This window comes from Haliotis asinina, chromosome 3 (genome assembly GCF_037392515.1).
Source record: "Haliotis asinina isolate JCU_RB_2024 chromosome 3, JCU_Hal_asi_v2, whole genome shotgun sequence".
Lineage (NCBI taxonomy): Eukaryota > Metazoa > Mollusca > Gastropoda > Lepetellida > Haliotidae > Haliotis > Haliotis asinina.
The window spans coordinates 33,210,262-33,230,728 of record NC_090282.1 but is presented as its reverse complement, the minus strand read 5'-3'; the positions used below and the strand labels follow the sequence as shown (position 1 = coordinate 33,230,728).

The 20,467-nt window shown below is 40.5% G+C and overlaps 1 protein-coding gene across 1 annotated transcript in view; it reads right to left on the bottom strand.

Moving 5' to 3' along the window:
* The window catches only part of LOC137277843 (unconventional myosin-Ic-like), a 52,740-nt gene that overhangs the window by 20,661 nt on the left and 11,612 nt on the right, over positions 1–20,467 (bottom strand). Inside the window, exons 2-16 of the mRNA XM_067809808.1 lie at positions 17,170–17,309; positions 15,938–16,003; positions 15,363–15,501; positions 12,170–12,279; positions 11,713–11,824; positions 11,384–11,525; positions 10,454–10,571; positions 10,013–10,154; positions 7,757–7,828; positions 6,392–6,539; positions 5,882–6,104; positions 3,498–3,662; positions 2,821–2,948; positions 2,057–2,120; positions 1,019–1,074 (exon numbers count right to left, since the gene is read on the bottom strand). Of these exons, the coding sequence (XP_067665909.1) occupies positions 1,019–1,074; positions 2,057–2,120; positions 2,821–2,948; positions 3,498–3,662; positions 5,882–6,104; positions 6,392–6,539; positions 7,757–7,828; positions 10,013–10,154; positions 10,454–10,571; positions 11,384–11,525; positions 11,713–11,824; positions 12,170–12,279; positions 15,363–15,501; positions 15,938–16,003; positions 17,170–17,295 (1,811 nt within the window). The 5' untranslated portion in view covers positions 17,296–17,309. The remainder of the gene's footprint in view (positions 1–1,018; positions 1,075–2,056; positions 2,121–2,820; positions 2,949–3,497; positions 3,663–5,881; positions 6,105–6,391; positions 6,540–7,756; positions 7,829–10,012; positions 10,155–10,453; positions 10,572–11,383; positions 11,526–11,712; positions 11,825–12,169; positions 12,280–15,362; positions 15,502–15,937; positions 16,004–17,169; positions 17,310–20,467) is intronic.

Below are 20,467 nucleotides of genomic sequence, written 5' to 3'. Positions count from 1 at the left end.
TTAATCAAGAATATCTCCTCATGATCTGCAGCTGTCGATCTGATGAATATTCCCGCATTCAATCGTTCACTTTTTGCACATTAAAGAACATTTGAACATTTCTTTCACAGGATGTCCAAATGCACAATCAGCATGCATAGTGGGTCGTCAAGATGAAATCCAGACCCTTCCCCTCCAAACTGCATGAGGACATAATGGACACACTCTTCACTCCCTTTCACTGCTTCCACTCTATTTACGCACACCAAATAGTATGCAAATATGACAAACGCAGTGAATTCTCATTTTGTACACCGAAATAGGGCAATCTGAATATCTCACCACTTCCAAGATCTCTTTTACTCAAGTACATTTTCATGAGAACCTTGAAAAGTTTTGCAGTGGTGAATCGGTTAGTAGTAATTTGTCATTAGTAAATATGTCTGGTGCTGCAGTGTTAAGACATTGACGGAATAGATAAAGTGAAAGGACATTAAATTTGAGTGGCAATACCTAAATCCAGGATTCGCTCCTCCCGTTCGTACAGAAGCTAAACCTTCTGGATCATCTCAGATTTAAAAAATAATACCCAAAACTACCATTGGTTAATACAGCCTCTGAATTCTCCACACGATACCCTGTAGATACGACACGATAACGTGTACTTCACAGTACACGAGGGTCTGTGATAATGCGGTTGCACGTATATGTTTTTGGCGAAGGACGACGTATGTTCAGGTCGGTCAAAATTTGATAAAAAAATTATTTTCCGTCGTGAGTTAAATTGTGTGCCGATCATATGGCATTTACTTAAGTTACGATTTCGTTTCTCATTTACCCTTGAACAAAATAAGAGTTTATCTGACATAGGAACCACACGGGGTTGTGCAATAGAAATGCGTGTATCGTGTAGGCGACCAGGCTTAAAGATCACAATGACATGAAGATCAATCAGTATGAGAAAACTGGCGCACAAGTTCATGTAGAGCTGTTCAACTGAAAAAAAACATGCATATGACGAGAGTCTACTTCAACGTACCAAACATGCTGCGTTTCTCGTCCTTCTAGGCGTCGGAACATCGCTCTCAGAGCTGCCTGGAAATGTCAGAAATAGTAAAATGTCAAATACTAGTATTACACATGAGGTTCAGATAGAGCTGCGAAGACCATCGGTTTGTCCGTAGGGACTTCTGGTCGGCTGTAGTGATCATAACTGCTTCAAGGTACAAAACTGATATTTGACGACTGACAGGCTCACGAGCCATTGAAAGCATCATATGCCATTGTCATGCAATTTGAATCGTAACTGGATTTCTTAAGATATTCCCTTTGAGTCCTTGTCAAGACTTCAAACTGATAATGGATCGTATTGGTATATTTGAAACAAAGGAAATCTGAATGTAATATTCATTTGGCAAGGTAGGATGTGTCATGGGAAGCTTCAGCTTTTTCGGGCTGTATAATTGTGAAGAATCTTTGATATAGTAGTTATTGTGTTGGTGAAACCATAAATAATGTATTAAACTAGCCTTAAATCAATCGATTGCTTCCAACTGCCGATCAAAGATTGATATGAATGAATCAAATTTGTTGACGCAGAAGCAGGCATTATTACAACTGCATTCGTATGTAACGACTGCACATCAATAAATCGTTCATCTGGGTTCTCAATTACTTGTTTAGACCCAGATCAACGCCAGCTAATAACTAGTTGGAATGTTTTCCGAAACAGATGATACATTTAGCAAAAATAATGTTGAACGATTATATGAAGGAAGTAGGATGTCTACTCAAACAAATGTCTTTACAAAAACATGTGTTAGTTTGTCGACTTATTCCGCAGTCAGGAGTCGGAACCAGACAATCCAGTAAAATTATGAGAACATGACCCTACACCATTCCGCCATCTTCATAAACGTCGGGTCCTACTGAATAACATTTAAGCTACCGACAACGAAATCAGCCCCGGAATCTCCTCTTGGTCTATTGACACGAAGGATTAAAAACTACTTTAATACCCAATGCAGCTGAACATGATGTCACTCTGCTAACGTTCAATGTTCATCTCAAAACTTACCGCATGTTTCTGTGTTAACGTGAGGTCATCGGGTGTGTCGTCAGCTTGACTAGAACGTCGTGAACTGCCACAAAACAACCAACAATACATTCACATTGTACATGGTTTCAACATGGCTCCCATAACACTCTGGCAGCATTGTCTTTCTTTCGTATAATAACTTTCATCAGCATCTCAATCAGCAGCACAAAAAAAACAAGAATCCCAAGACCACAATTAGATGATCGAAATGCATGACGAATGGTCTCTGAAGTTCTCAGGTCTTTGAGAGACGCATTTACTGTGATTTCAAAAACAATTTATTCCCTTAAAATTACAGAATTCCAGTAAAAACTACACCCATCGCACAAGGAAATATTCTTGATTGTGAAGAGGAGAATGTGTATGGGCTGAAATAATCGTTCATTGCGACCTGTTTGGTCCTGAAGAAGGACTTACAACTTTTACTGTTCATCATTCCCGATAATTAACTAAAAAATAGAACAGAAGGCTTTTGAAAAAGCTTTCTTTCGAGGAAGCTTTAAAAACTTACACTCTACGTCATTATCGATAAAATTTTCTTATGTCGGAACAAAGCAGTGATGTACTTGTCTATTTGACCCTTAAGGAAATATATGCTACATTGAATGCTATGTCTTAAACGAAGACAATTTCAAAAGTACAGATAAGTTTTTAGAGTGAAAAAATTAATGACACCAATGTATCAGTCTATCTGTCTTGGATACGAGTCGGTGTGGTGGCAGATCCTTGTACTGACCGCTCACCTTCTGTCATGTGGTGTAGACATGAGTTCATGCAGTAAGGGATTCTGGCTGTATTCCAGTAAAGCGTCAAAGGTTCGGACATCGACCGGCCTGTTCTTTGTCAGCAGAACCTCAATGTTGTATATAACCTGTATGGATGACATATACCTTGCTGTAAACGTGGACAGTAGTAATGTAAAAGTCATGATATTACCCCTTGACTTTCATTACTAGTCACTTCATCCCTCTGAGGATGGTTCACCAGCGTTGTTACTAACGTGTTCCCTCTCTACACGGGAGACCAGCGTTCTACTCCCAGCAAAGTGGTGTACTCTCCTTGATATTGCGGGTTAAATCCACACTAAACAACTCACTGATCCATCCATACTTTGACCCATTTTCAAGCGTTTCTCCCTTCATCAACCCTCCTTTCTCCCTTTCATTTCTATTCATGCGATGTGTACATTCGTCCGTCTTTCGCTTCCTTTTAATCACCCATTTCCTTTTTTAACATTTTTGTCCCGTCGTTGAACTTTTTCTTTATAATTTAATGTATATCCAGTGTGCGTGACTAGTGCTAATCTTCAGTTGAAATATCTCTCTCCCTAAAAGTTTCAGTTGTAAGATGACACGACAGACAATTAACCGTGTCAGTTTGGAACAAGATACAAGAACCACACAGACGAGTGTAGGCGTACCTGCCCCCGATGGTGAATCACCATGAATGTCTTATGTCCAGGATCAGTCTTTAATAAAGAGGACTTCTTGCTGTGTCTCTTGCTGATGTCGTTCAGGAGGGCCATATCTGAGTTCGGACTTGGATCTGTGTTCTCGTCGATAAGACGTAGCAAGCCAATATTCCTCTGAGAATAAACGTAAGGACTTGCGTGTCATAATTGTACTATTACACATAAGTTGTAGGGTGTAAACATTCCTGTAACACATACATTTCTTCTGACAATCAATCTCGGCATATGTCGCGTTTACAGAATATTTTCCTGTTTATCATCCAAAACATCATCTCATAAGAGATATCGTTTTGACAGTAGATTTTGTACAATATCCTGACAATGCTATGACACGGCTGCACTGCAGGTAGTACAGTGTTGAGAGATGTACATTTTTCCTTGAAAACTAATGAAGAATGATTTTTTATAACAGAATCTCACCCTCGTGTCTGCTGATATTAATTAAAACAACCCTCGTTGATAAGCCTCGCATATTTGTAACTTCATCAACTCGTGTTTATGTAAAGGATATCAGTATACACTTCGGTGAGATTCTCTATATATTACAAACATTATATATACACTTTATATTTATTTGTATTCCTTTGTCAAATCAAAACATTGTTCACGTGTTATTTGTAGATTTTCGTGTACCGAGATCTTTATTTTCGATTATTCCGGAAAACACCTTTAGGGAGGTGTGTTGGTTTTTCTCTATTTTCCGTCTCAGTTATTCATTATTCTCGGAGTGTGGAGGAACCCACTGCTTCATGTTTGCATTTGTCGTGCCAAAGGACCTTGCCTGATTCCTAATATAGTGACACTACAGGAACACTGCTAAAAGTAGCGTGAAATCGACTCATTCACGACAGTGACCCATTTCATCAGAATTCTACCAAACAAATGCAGAATATGCTCTGACGTTGATCTTTCACATTAACTTTCACAATTTCTTATGGAACAACCAACGCCATATTGCAAAACTGAGTAAGCTTTACAACAACGGGAGGTGATATCTCTAGAGCACCACTGAGACGCTTTATTCGCTTATATTCCCCTTGGTCACAGATCTCCGTTTTAGTCGGGAATGACGATGCATGACCTTGCAAATGGCATGGAATCGTTTAAACACAAACCTGTGAAACCTGTAAGAAAGATTTTGGTGTTAAATTGTTTCTGAGGGCAACTCCCTTAACGTAGCAGGTTTTAAAGCACTATGTAAGTTTTTTTAAATGTTGAATTACGATCAGATGCGAAAGCATATTGAATAACATGTAAACCTGCAGATAACAAAAACAAAAGAAACGACTTTGTCAGTTGCATCCGAGATACATAGTCTTACGCTATCTCAACACAAACACATCTAAACGCACTATTAAAGTTTATAAAATTGTCCAATACCGTCAAATGAACAAAAACATGTAAAACCTTCATAGATATCAGAAAGAAGATAAACGGCTTTGTCAACTGGATCCAAAATAAATAAAAATCAGATACATACTTCAATCATGGTAATGCTGTCTCCGAGTGATGTTCCCTCTATAATGGTTTGGAAAATTGCACTTTTCATGCAAAATCAGTCTGATTCACGAGTTTTTAAGCAGACATTTTCAGTGCGGGTTTTAGCAAATTGCATTTTAACAAGTAAATTGGTGACAAGAGAACAGACTGCTGTTCAGAGTATCGACTTTTTATTTGAAAGGTAAAAGAATCGATAAAAAGAACCAGTCAAGTGGTCAAAGTATTCACATATGACCATGTGTGCGTTTTGTCCGAACCAGCTGTTGCCGTAACGCTTTGATGTGATTTATAAACACGGGCTAGTCGAATTCATATAATGCATTCTTCTTTAGTATCTATTTCGTTGGATTATACATATAAAGATGTATAAACATCTCACCATAACTGAAGTAGTAATATTAAGGCGTATTATACCTATGGTGACACTAAATGGTGACATGGTTGACACTGAGGTCAGTCGGAAACCATTCAGGCTAACGGACTTGACTTCCCTTCGCACCTTACATCACAGACACAGATACACACAGAACATTTATTATAATTCACGACGCTACAACATTATAAACTCTGCTCGTTAAAAACAGAATATATTGCACATAGTCATGACACTACTTATGTACAGAACACCACTGTATTGGTTAGAGGCAGAATAAATATATTCATTCATGGTGAAACTTATATACAATCCATACATACCTATTCATGACGATACTTATATACAGAACACATTATTGTTTCATGAGCCTACTTACATGACAGACTGTTTTCATCATAAACAGAACAAATATACTCACTCGTGGCGCAGCTTACACACAGACCATGACGATACTTACATCATAGAAAGCATCAAGAACCTCTGTGTTGTCCCTGAAGCTGGTGTTTTGAACTTTGATGCCGTCAGTTTCAAGATCGTGTAATTCTTGACGGAAGACCAGTTCTGTTACTTGATCTTGGAGTCTCTCGTCCGCTAAGTTAAAATGAAGCTGCTCTAAACTGTTGGTCATCAAGTTCTCAAACCCCGGAAGATCCAAAATACCGACAGTTTTAAGTTGTTTCCTGTGAAGAGATGTGACTGAGTGGTGTATAGTGAATAATGATATACATCAGACGTTTAATACAACTGTGAGACCCAAGAACATGGGTATGGTGGTGACAAATATAGATTCAACACTGAGGAAAATTCAAATATATAACTTATCCAGCTAATATACAGATATCCCTAAATATTTTGTAAATAATTAAATTTTAAACATGTTTCTTCTAAACTCTCTTACCAAGCCATCGGCAAATTTACTAGAGTACATACGATATATGTTATATAAGAAGCATAGGATGTAGCTTACGACTTGTGTCGATAATGTCCAGGTAGAGCAAGTCTTGTATTGATCATTTTGACCAGCCATTCAAAGAGCTGGATATAGATATGCCGAACTAAAGAGTTCCTGGTCAGACTGGCGCCGCTAGTATCCCGTCTATACATCATTCGTTGACCTGGAGTAGGTGAAAAACACAATTTTTTAGGACGGTCATAAAATAAGGCCTTCTATTTCACCCTGGCTGTCTGGGTATGCCGCTCTGGTGTTTCTTTGTTGGCGTATCAGAACTCATTGAACCCATACGCTTTGAACCATGCTCATTCCAGTTTCAAAATACTCAAAGTGGTCACTGATAACATGACCTAAATGTATAGAACACAATCAGCCGAATGTTTCTATCTCTCGTGGTCTATACAATTATATTTACGATCTCCAATGTGAACGACCCACCCTGAAGTAGCATCGCGAGTTAATGAACATGTTCGGTTGGGGAGTTGGTCTCCAGAGCCCCTGGGGTGCCATATGGTGTGGTGCTTCTTAGCGTCAAGGTGATTTTAATATCTGTGGCAACTATCACTTATGACAAGAATTCGTTGTAACCTCTAGTCATCAACAAGACCAGAATATCACAATGTCGCAGGACAAAAATAGTGGGTATCCGCTGGTTATCATCGCTGTCTATCCACACTATCACCCATAAATCGACACGCTCACAATACAGTGTCTCTGCCTTATGTACCTAGTGTATGAGTGACAAGAAATCCGTTTTCGTCTTAAATACATATGTCTAGAGCCATAACGTAAACACCACAATGTACGCACATCAGACAATAGTGCCGTTACAGATGAAGGAACCCAGGACGACAATGTCCTTATCAGTGACGCCCACGACATCACGGATACCGAAGAGCGTAAACGCCTATCAACGCCTCCAACATTACTTACACCAACGGCACCAGTTTCATGCATCATCCAAAGCGCTGTGATGGCGCTATCGTGGTCGTAGACGACACTACTTTCATGTGAAGAAACTTTTGAAATATAGTGTCCACTGGCTAAAGGTGAGACTTCATAAGACTATTTTTACAGATGGAGGAGATCACAGACACCATATTTAATTAACTAAACTCTCAAGGGTCCTCTTCCCGAGCACAGGCTCCTAATTATGTAATAAATATCGCTACAGGAGAACAATCGATTTTAAAAAAATACATCGGCATTTTAGTTTTCAGGCACAACGTTTCATATCAAACTTTATTAACACTGCTGTGATAGAGAGTTACGGAACCAGTCCCTTGATGTGTGTTATGTCATGTCATATGCATGAATTAGGGGTTCATGCGTTATACTTGTGAACAGACTATTGTGACGATGATCATTAATTTCACCTACCTCCTGAATAGCCAAAGCGAGTCAAGAACAGACCGGAAATATCTTGTGCCTGAACTCCCAACAAGGCGGCAGCTGAAGGATATATTACTCACGTTGTAAACGTTGTATACAACGTTGTATACGTTGTGTTTGGTGTAAGATTCCAAAATACACTGGTCAACTTTGTTAGGGATCATGAATGTTTATGTCTTTACTGTGAAGAAACAGTAAACGATTTCAGATATCTGAAACAAATTCTTCATATCCTTTACCTATTTGTTCAGTATATACTTAGATGAAAGCGATTATAAACTGAAATGTCTTTGAAGAATAGTGCGAAGAAGATGACGTCAGTTAAGCATTCAGTAACGCCATTATACAGAGCCATCGTTTCACCACGTTTGGTATGAATAGAACACTCGACTCTGCGTTCTCCATCCGGTCGGTGTCATTCATTCATTCATTCATTCAGGTTATGTGTGCTTTTATCTCAAAGACGACTCCATTTTAATATTTGCCTCATATCGACTAACACACAACTACACATTGTCCACAATGGAACGTAGATAACAGGAAAGGCAAAGTAAGAAAATACACCACACGTGATTGTCGAAAAGAGTTGCATTTTAAATGGAATACTGATTTTAATGTTAATCCTTCAGAGGACATAAATGAAGGATACTTTTTTCCCGAAGAAAAAGGCATGTTGAAGCACTTTATCTATTCATTTTACTGGACTTAACCCAACCATTTGTATGCAACATCTACGATATTGGTGCATAAGTTTCTAGTGTGGCATAATGTCGAAAATAAATATTTGTATCTCGCTTAATTTTAATATACTTTAAACCTACACAGTTTAAACCAAGTTTCTAACATCAAAATTGAGTGACTGTCACTCTTAGTAGTGGTATACAAAGTCGTAACATGTTTAGTGCCAAGCAAGCCTGAAATTCGAAACTGCAGAATGCATTTGTTGTCAGAATTTCTTTGAGATGTCGGCTTGTAAATGGAAACCATTAATACCTGAGAAAAAAACAATCTGATACGTTGGCCTATTCAAATTCTTTGGAGTGTAACAACCCAAAATGACTCAGAGATGACAGCAGGTGTTCATCCAGGAGGAATCTGACCTGCTTCACCTGGACAAACCACTCACAGAAACTTCACAACAAATACGTGTCGGAAAGTACGGTTATAAGATAGGCGTGCACCACGTTGAAATAAATGAAAGGCACTTATTTAATTCCTTCGAATGTCTGCCCTAAACATTCTGTAATGATGATTTAACCGGATTTTTAACGAGGAAACCTTGTTTGAAAATTTTACGATGTATATTGAGAGGAGGAAATTTGTACTTTTCGTTAAATTTGTATAATTTAAACGTATGAATTTGAAACTATCTTCAACTTGAACCCCATGTGGTGTCGCGTGGTACAGAGTCAGCCATTTATTTTCATTTCTTTGCATGCACAAATCCCGACAAGACTTTGAGTGGAGTTTCTCGGTTCTTTCATTGAGTGTCATGGTAGGTCAGTCAAACATGTTTATCTTTGCAATACTGAATGATACTGGGTCATCTATACATCTCAGAGTAAGACTGAATTGAACAAAAAGTGCTTTATGGTTCATTTTCTTTATTATACAAGGTCACAACATTTCGAGACAGATTCAGAAGAGACAGAAGAGACTAGAAACTGTCTCGAAATGTTGTGACCTTGTATAATAAAGACTTACCAACCAATTCAGTCTTGTTTCAAAGGCATTTAGAAGTTGCTGGAAACAAACTAAAAGTGCTTTATGGTTCAACTTCTTTATTATACAAGGTCACAACATTTCGAGACAGATTCAGAAGAGACAGAAGAGACCAGAATCTATCTTGAAATGTTGTGACCTTGTAAAATAAAGAAGTTGAACCATAAAGCACTTTTAGTTTGATTCCTCCAACTTCTAAATGTCTTTGAAACAAGGCTGAATTGGTTGGTAACGTTTTCGTTTTTTAGTTTTGGAGTTGAAGTTTTTTATTTGTTGTTATATTTGCCACAGAGTCGTGGTTCGGGCGGTAATGGCGTGGGTAGTCGTTCTTATCATGCATGAGTACAATTTGATACTTAACGTTGCCCGGCAAGAGAGTACGAATTTATCTGAGAAGAATTTACATTGCATCCTTATCAGTTTCCATGTACTACGTGCAATTCTCTCATTGCTTGCACACACAATCTTAGACGAAGACACATTCAATCTGGCACAATTTTTCAAAAGTTCTCCTTGTCTCACCTGCCTCTACCTCCGTCTGGTTTGCCACAAAAGCCGTATCCGATTCCGGATCTGGCGCGAAATGAATGTTGCCAAGATGCAACAATGCACTCAAAACTTCAAATATGGCGTCCCCTGCTGTCTGTCGGCCTGATCGGAACGTCTAGACATTTGAATTAAGTAAGTAAATTAGTCACCATTCAGTTACATGCTCAAAACCGCACCTAAATATATTAACTGGCGCCAATAACAACGATACATTCTGACTGCACACGTAACACGCAGCAAGCCAGCAAGTAATAGCTGGCCAATTTCCTATATTTCAGTTTATCGAGTCCATACTCAAAGACTGAAGTGATCTCGAGGTTGTAAATCCATGAAAGATGATTTGGAACCTAACAGTGAGAAATATTTTAAGACGGTTTTATACACACACGAAAGGGAGAAATCATTTTGTTTCACCTGATGTTCTATGCCGAGTGTATTGAGATACTCGCGGAGGTATCTGTAGTGCGCCTTGTTCTTCTCTGCATCATTCATGTCGCGGTATATCTGCCCCCCATCATTCGGTTCCAAGATCCTAAGAAAGAAATATATGAGAATATTCAAAATGAAGTGTTTGGTTTAAAGCTTTGGGTTAAACACAGTCTATCAGGTAAAGAACTAGAGTCCGAATTGAAACAAATCCTAGACGTTTACCACTCTAGTGAAACCTACACACCAAGAAACCCAATTATGGGATTCGCACCCATGATCGCAGGTTTCTGGCATGTCAAAGGACAATGGCTTACAATTACCGCGATTTCGAGAACGTTATATTAGTTAGATATCGTCACCGTGTAGCTGGAATATTGCTGATTGCGGCGTAAAACTAAACTCACTATTTAGATACCGTCGTATTTGGGTTTCTTTGCTCCTATATTTGAAGCTATACGTATCAATATCCCACCTATAAGACGTCGGTCTGTAAACAAGCGAGCCTATACCACACAATCCAGTGACTGACATCATGGACATCTATCTGTCCATTTGGGACAAAATGGCGAGCATCAGTCAATGTAGCAGGCTTATCATCTTATCGATACCTTTGGTCACCAGTTTTCACAAGCATGGATTGCTTCAGGCTTCAGAACATTTCGATCCCAGATCGTAATCCACTCACCAATGCGTGATAAACATTGCATGATATGTGGGGCTCTGATTTATGTTACATTAGGGTTGGCCCCACAAAAAGAAATAAAAGTTAACAAATTGAACCATCAAAACCCAGTGATGCCATTTGTCATGGATATGGATGAGAATGTATTTGCCTGTTGGATGCCGTTTTCCTTAGACATAGGTCAATGAGATCAATCAGTAGTTCTCTCGAAGAATAGTCACTCACTCACTCACCTGTAGGACTGATTGTGTCTATGACGTGTGAGCATTTCCTGGTCGAATCCAACTAACATTCTGTAGAAGACGTGGAAATTCCTTTCCCCGGGTTCTGAGAACATCACACGATTCTTTTCCAGACCCCAAACCGTTATTTCAGCTTTTGAAACACAAGAAAACATTATTAACTTTTGAAAATACGTTGATGTGAAATTGAAACATGTTCTGTTACAAGCGTTTCACTTGGTCGCCAAACAGTTCGGGGTGATATCGCAGTTAATTTGCAAACCATGTTGAAGGTGCAATTAGTCTTTCAAAGACGTTTATACGTTTGAATCACGTGATACCTCCGACGAGCTTCCCGTCATCCCACGCGAGTTCCACAAGCTTGCCGTGTCTGCTAGAGTTGCGGTTGATACCGACATCCGCGTTACCAAACTCCTCCAACAAGGACATTGCCTGGACATGTGTATTTGAATTTTTTTAAGATGGTATCAAACACAAGCGAAAAATGTTAATTTCACATAATTTACATAAATACATAATTCTTTTTCGGGGACAATACTGTGAAGTAAAATGTCACGCCTCGAAGGTTGACCTTACGTGAATCCAATACACAGAATCATGGCGGAGACAACCACCATGGGTAATGTGTGTTTGAGTAAACAGGTATCAAGCAAATTGAATTGTTGTTTCTACGATGATGAACTGAATTGATGAGAGCACTCGGCTCCACTCTGTTTCAACGTTGAAATGGTTAGTTGAGTACTCCTAGTGCCCTAACCTTTACATAAGTTTGCAAACCTCGCTCAGCAGACTTGCCACTTCGCTCTGTGGAGGTCCCTGGTGTGGTGTCACTGTCGTCGACAGGCGCCCGAATTGAGAAACTAGGATTTTCACAGCTTCTGTCTTTCCTGAAACCGATGGTTTTTCATTTGCATTTTTAGCTTAGTTCAAAGAAACCTCACCTATCCTCGCCTGACAGAAGAATAGCCTGGTCCCTGTTGTGTATCTGATGGTTAAGAGGGACACGACATTGACTCACCTGACCCGTTCTCCCTTGACAATAGAATAGCCTGATCCCTGTTGTGTATCTGAAGGTTGCGAAGGACACGACATTGACTCACCTGACCCGTTCTCCCCTGACAATAGAATAGTCTGATCCCTGTTGTGTATCTGATGGTTAAGAAGGACACGACATTGACTCACCTGACCCGTTCTCCCCTGACAATAGAATAGTCTGATCCCTGTTGTGTATCTGAAGGTTAAGAAGGACACGACATTGACTCACCTGACCCGTTCTCCCCTGACAATAGAATAGTCTGATCACTGTTGTGTATCTGATGGTTAAGAAGGACACGACATTGACTCACCTGACCCGTTCTCCCCTGACAATAGAATAGTCTGATCCCTGTTGTGTATCTGAAGGCTAAGAAGGACACGACATTGACTCACCTGACCCGTTCTCCCTTGACAATAGAATAGTCTGATCCCTGTTGTGTATCTGAAGGTTAAGAAGGACACGACATTGACTCACCTGACCCGTTCTCCCTTGACAATAGAATAGCCTGATCCCTGTTGTGTATCTGAAGGTTAAGAAGGACACGACATTGACTCACCTGACCCGTTCTCCCTTGACAATAGAATAGTCTGATCCCTGTTGTGTATCTGAAGGTTGCGAAGGACACGACATTGACTCACCTGACCCGTTCTCCCTTGACAATAGAATAGCCTGATCCCTGTTGTGTATCTGAAGGTTAAGAAGGACACGACATTGACTCACCTGACCCGTTCTCCCTTGACAATAGAATAGCCTGATCCCTGTTGTGTAACTGAAGGTTAAGAAGGACACGACATTGACTCACCTGACCCGTTCTCCCTTGACAATAGAATAGTCTGATCCCTGTTGTGTATCTGAAGATCGCAAAGGATACGACATTGACTCACCTGACCCGTTCTCCCCTGACAGAAGAATAGCCTGATCCCTGTTGTGTATCTGAAGGTTAAGAAGGACACGACATTGACTCACCTGACCCGTTCTCCCCTGACAATAGAATAGTCTGATCCCTGTTGTGTATCTGAAGGTTAAGAAGGACACGACATTGACTCACTTGACCCGTTCTCCCCTGACAGAAGAATAGCCTGATCCCTGCTGTGTATCTGAAGATCGCAAAGGATACGACATTGACTCACCTGACCCGTTCTCCCTTGACAATAGAATAGTCTGATCCCTGTTGTGTATCTGAAGATCGCAAAGGATACGACATTGACTCACCTGACCCGTTCTCCCTTGACAATAGAATAGCCTGATCCCTGTTGTGTATCTGAAGGTTGCGAAGGACACGACATTGACTCACCTGACCCGTTCTCCCCTGACAATAGAATAGTCTGATCCCTGTTGTGTATCTGAAGGTTAAGAAGGACACGACATTGACTCACCTTACCCGTTCTCCCTTGACAATAGAATAGTCTGATCCCTGTTGTGTATCTGAAGATCGCAAAGGATACGACATTGACTCACCTGACCCGTTCTCCCCTGACAGAAGAATAGCCTGATCCCTGTTGTGTATCTGAAGGTTAAGAAGGACACGACATTGACTCACCTGACCCGTTCTCCCTTGACAATAGAATAGTCTGATCCCTGTTGTGTATCTGAAGGTTAAGAAGGACACGACATTGACTCACCTGACCCGTTCTCCCCTGACAATAGAATAGCCTGATCCCTGTTGTGTATCTGAAGGTTAAGAAGGACACGACATTGACTCACCTTACCCGTTCTCCCTTGACAATAGAATAGTCTGATCCCTGTTGTGTATCTGAAGATCGCAAAGGATACGACATTGACTCACCTGACCCGTTCTCCCCTGACAGAAGAATAGCCTGATCCCTGTTGTGTATCTGAAGGTTAAGAAGGACACGACATTGACTCACCTGACCCGTTCTCCCTTGACAATAGAATAGTCTGATCCCTGTTGTGTATCTGAAGGTTAAGAAGGACACGACATTGACTCACCTGACCCGTTCTCCCCTGACAATAGAATAGCCTGATCCCTGTTGTGTATCTGAAGGTTAAGAAGGACACGACATTGACTCACCTTACCCGTTCTCCCTTGACAATAGAATAGTCTGATCCCTGTTGTGTATCTGAAGATCGCAAAGGATACGACATTGACTCACCTGACCCGTTCTCCCCTGACAGAAGAATAGCCTGATCCCTGTTGTGTATCTGAAGGTTGCGAAGGACACGACATTGACTCACCTGACCCGTTCTCCCTTGACAATAGAATAGCCTGATCCCTGTTGTGTATCTGAAGGTTGCGAAGGACACGACATTGACTCACCTGACCCGTTCTCCCCTGACAATAGAATAGTCTGATCCCTGTTGTGTATCTGAAGGTTAAGAAGGACACGACATTGACTCACTTGACCCGTTCTCCCCTGACAATAGAATAGTCTGATCCCTGTTGTGTATCTGAAGATCGCAAAGGATACGACATTGACTCACCTGACCCATTCTCCCCTGACAATAGAATAGTCTGATCCCTGTTGTGTATCTGAAGGTTGCGAAGGACACGACATTGACTCACCTGACCCGTTCTCCCTTGACAATAGAATAGCCTGATCCCTGTTGTGTATCTGAAGATCGCAAAGGATACGACATTGACTCACCTGACCCGTTCTCCCTTGACAGAAGAATAGCCTGATCCCTGTTGTGTATCTGAAGGTTGCGAAGGACACGACATTGACTCACCTGACCCGTTCTCCCTTGACAATAGAATAGTCTGATCCCTGTTGTGTATCTGAAGGTTAAGAAGGACACGACATTGACTCACCTGACCCGTTCTCCCTTGACAATAGAATAGCCTGATCCCTGTTGTGTATCTGAAGGTTAAGAAGGACACGACATTGACTCACCTTACCCGTTCTCCCTTGACAATAGAATAGTCTGATCCCTGTTGTGTATCTGAAGATCGCAAAGGATACGACATTGACTCACCTGACCCGTTCTCCCCTGACAGAAGAATAGTCTGATCCCTGTTGTGTATCTGAAGGTTGCGAAGGACACGACATGCTGTCATGAAGATATGTGGCGGCTGACTAACGGCAGATTGCACATCTCTGTAGAAATCTCCAACCTGTAGCATATATAGTTGTTTGTTTCAGAATTGAAGGAAGCACAAAACAATAAGCCCAACAAGTGATAACCTAAACCTACTAAATAGGTTGCAGGGCACGTTTTTTCACCGTGGAAATCATATATCAAAATGCGATCGTATCGCTTCGACTATGGTAAAGTTTGTTTCAAAGTATTGGGCGCTTTAAAATTCGTGTATGGGAAAGGCCCCCGTTCCATAAGCCGAACGTAGGGCTAAGATGCCTGCAACTCACATACCTAAACATAGGCTTCCAACAGACTGTTTTATACAAGCAATCGGTAAACAACCAGGTGCCACATACTTGTTCTCAAAAGGAAGATAATGCTTCTTCTAAAGAAACTCAACAGTCATATATTTCTAAGCTAAAGTCGGCATGTTGGCCTCGCTCTATTGTAGCGCACTTTACATTACCTACCCGCGAGCCATAGAGAGGGATCGTTTGTTGCGGGTTCACGGACAAGAGGATGTCTCCGATATTTGTCTGTGAAAATAAACAATAGATGGATCATTTATTCAACACAAGTGAGTATAATGTTCTATCAGAAGACGACAGAGGGTCCTTAGATTAAATCCTTTTCAAAACAGCATTTTCCTTTATTCAAAGAAAGCACATACTTGACGATACCGCACACACCTCAAAAGTGACCTAACACTACAACTACAACTCACTGGGGAACCTTTATACATCTTTGCTGAGCACTGATAAGTATGACATATCGGGAAAGCACACACAATACAGACATTGTGCTACAACGCAGTCGTAGAATATGGCGTGAGTGTATGGGTCTTTCTGACCACAACTGACTATCGAAGGTTTCCGAAAGGGGCAGTTAGAATATCCTCAATGAATACTTCCTGATTCGATTGTTGCAAGTTTTATTCATACGAAATATGTGACCACAGGTCCATGAAACAATGATCATATAGATGTGTCACAAAACTACATGGCTTGAACAATAAAAGTTGATAAATGCTTAATGTTACTATAATGTTGTGAAGTGGTTCGTTCTTCACGAGCAATTGTGCCATTCCGAGTCAAGTCAGAAAGATGCGAGAATTGACGGGTTAAATGGCCTACAGGTCAATATGCCATCGATCAGCAAGGGAAGGACGCCATGTTGGAGCCAGATTCAAACGCGTAACTGTAGTCGGAGGTGGATCAAAATCAGATATTATTTCCGTTTTCTTTCGTCTTCAAAAAAATGAAGAACTAACATCTGGAAGTATGAGGATGAACTTCAAAACGGCCGTCATGTTACACGATTTGTTATGAAACCACGCAATATTCCCTATTCCGATGCAGCTCCGCATATAGAAATGCTTCTGAATACCCAGAAAGAACACGAGTGCTGTAAGAGTAGATGTGTCTATGTAGACCTAATGGAAATCAGGAATAGAAATAATTTCAGTCGTCTATGTTACATGCCTTGAGGTTGTCATCTAGTTAGGTCGGTTTGCGGATGTTTCGTAAAACTGAGTATGGGGGTAAAGTAAATTCATGACGTACTTGTAACAGCGGAGGATGTGTACTTTAAGAATGTCTTTGCGAATCGGCTCCATATGTCCACGACTACTATCAGTACGAAACTGCATCAGAACAAGTTCATTTCCGGGCGGATGAAATTAACGTCGAATGCAAATACTTACGTATATGTGTTGCGCTTGATAACGCTGATGTAGGATGCCAATTACTTCATTGAGGTTGGGGTCAACAAGGGTTGAAAGGTTACCAGTGGGTTGGTTACCCCATTGCGCTGCCATTGGCCCAGCCATATTGCTTACATTGCCTGTTAATATGAGAGTATGCTTTGTTAAATGTGTACAAACAGTAAATTGTAAATCATTGCTATGAATATTCTAATTGTTGTGTTATTAAATATAACAACATAGCATTTGGTCCTATGTCTGATCATGTTTCATTCGACAAATCTGTGGTTGGTAGCAGAAGACGAAGAGACATGCACTAAAAGGGCGGTACTGTAACAACTCAGTTAACAATGTCAGTATCGGCATTGGCCACCGATGATGGGGAATAGATGCCAACGACGCCCTGAAGACGCCCGATGGTAGAAAAAAGCCTGGAGTATGTTGTTCAAACGAAACATTGGTTCAGTAGCGCTACCGACTGGTTCTGTTTCTGTCGTAGGTGTCTAACCGTTATGTCCAAGACATTTTCAATTGGGAAAGTCTACCATAGTAGGATGCTGCCTCAAATATTCTGATAAAAAACATATGGACGGGTATTATCGAGCGTCCTTATTGTGTTCTGAACCTCAAATGCAAGACTTGCCTGTGGGGTGGAAATAGCATTGGGCTTATCACTGGATGCTGTGATCCTCAAATGACCGCCTACGGCACTACCATCAATTGGTCTCATGGCACAAATTGCCTGAGGTGTTGATGAGACAGTTTGCAATCACTTTCTTTGATGCACCAACGGAATATAGTTGTCTTGTTGGCGTAAGATCGCAGATTACAACCTGGGGCAAGTACTAAAAGTTTCCTAGGGCCTTGAGGTACACAGAGTCTGCTTTCACTTACGAGTACCGTTAGAACAGGTGGTTTGAGAGCTTTTGACGCATTATAGCACCAAAGTTTCGGGTAAGATTCTCAAATTAGTAGAAACTGTCTTGAGATTGCTGATCGTGATATGTTGTTAATACATTAAATTATGTTAAAGATTAATATGTTAAACATTATTGTTTGTATGAATCTAATTGTTTAACAGTTGTAATCAAAACTTTAAATGTGATGGATTCAGTGTTTAAAGAAAGGGTTTTTTTTAACTATTCATAAGATAAATTCATATATTGATTGCATACTGAACAGTTTGTGATTTGGTTTCAGGAAAAGCTAATTCAGTGGGTTGGTTTGTCTTCGTACCATTTATCATATTACTTCAGTTATGTTGTGGCGTATCAGATTCAAGTCAAAACATTGATTACAGAACAGTTTCGTTTCCTGTTTACTGGGTTTCGTCCTGTTGCGCAACTTAGTGTCATAACCATTCCAGACTAATTCATTTAACTGCACATATACATATTAATCGGCACTTGTATATTTCAGCACTACGCTCCTTCTATTCCTTGCAAACACGTCGCACAGCGTGCTCTGTCGCCTAGCGAGCATTTGACAAATGGAAACCTGGAAATCGTGGAAATATCAAAACGAGACTCTGCCGCTAGAAAATTATTATATCAGTCTCACTGTGCGTTACAGAACTACACTGAATAAGAGGAAAGAGCACATAATAGGTGTAGCCAGTAAGCCAGATGCATTGTGAATCATGTTACGACCTCATCAAACAGGGGCACGCTGTGATTTCTTAGTCAAGGTATGCTGCCTAAACCTCGACATGAAATATAGAAATACGGAGTTATTAAATTTTAAAAATAAACTTCATTTTTAAATACCATTTTCTGATGAAACAAGGAATTAGATTTCAGTGTAACCAGAGTTGTTTGTGGTGTCTATTTTCACTTGCACACGAGGAAATCCGGATCGGCTGAAAAGTAGGCCATTCTCTAAATAGGTTAATGGGTTCAGGTCCCAGGTGTAACATCTTCAGTGAAACTCACGAGCACGAATATGGTGATGACACTCTAGAAACACATTCAGGACGAATTTGGGATTCGAACCCACTATTTTAGGTTACTGCCACGCCTCAGGAACGCAGCTGAGAAGACTATACTCTTTACAGGTGCACTTAGGGCAAGTTCGGTAAACACCATCACTGATATGCATGTCTAACGAGAGCCCCGAAATACAGAGAACCCACGTTAATTTGGACGCTGTTTATACGGACACACCACTTCCCTGACGATTACAACCGGATACACAATGAAGTTGTTAAGTTCCATGTGAAGTAAGGCTACAACCTCAGATGTTGTATGAATGTTAGTATGTCAACGCTGCAGTGTTGATTAAGGGTTACAATATTACTGTACACCAAACACATGACACTTACTGTGCTCTCGAACCTTTGAACTTATTTGACATAGTAAACTGCTGTTTAATAATAACATATGCCACTACTTTCTTGAAACAAATATCACGGTGAAAGTAGCTACCAAACAAGTGAGGCGGTTTCGTTCAGTAGACGGTCACTGGAAGCGGCGCCAGAACTATTTTACAGTGCTGAAAGACATTGGGTGAAGTGAACGTGCCGAGTGCATGGCGATGATTATTTGACGCTTCATTCTGTGTCAGTAAACAGGAGAATGGCGCTGATGATGAGTATTAATATGATACTTCACTCACACCTAGACAGGTTTAGTGGTTTCATCGCTTCCCCTTCATGTGAGGTGCGGAATACATAACGTATTTTTTTATTATTTTATCAATTTCATCGTCGCATTTCTAACAATAATTGAAATTTTATCAGGTGAATATCATATTTCCTTAGGGAAACGTGGGTTGTGTCCCTTTAGCAGCCCTGTTTCAGTATTATGAATGACTGGGATGACAACCTTTGTCGATATTTAAAGAGGCGTAATAATGTTATAAACTGACGCATTTGGTAGTGAAGGGATTAAAGATATAACAGGTAAGTGGTGGTGTCAGTTATTTGCAACGTGAGAAACACGTGTGAAGAACAAAAAAAGTAAAAAGTAAAAGTGGTACAGCGGTAGTGGTATTGATAGTGATAGTAGAAGTAGTAGTAGTGAGCACCCAGCAATATTTCAGCTATATGGCGGTGGCCTGTAATTAATCGTGTCTCGATCAGACAAACCAATGATCAAAAGCAAGAACATCGATCTAAGCAACAGGGATTTGTCAACCAAGTCAGCGAGGCTGACTACCCGATCCCGTTAGCCACCTCTTACGACAAACATGGGTTGCTGAATAAGTCTACCCCTGATCTTCATGTAGTAGTAGTAGTAGTAGTAGTAGTAGTAGTAGTAGTAGTAGTAGTAGTAGTAGTAGTAGTAGTAGCGGCGACGGC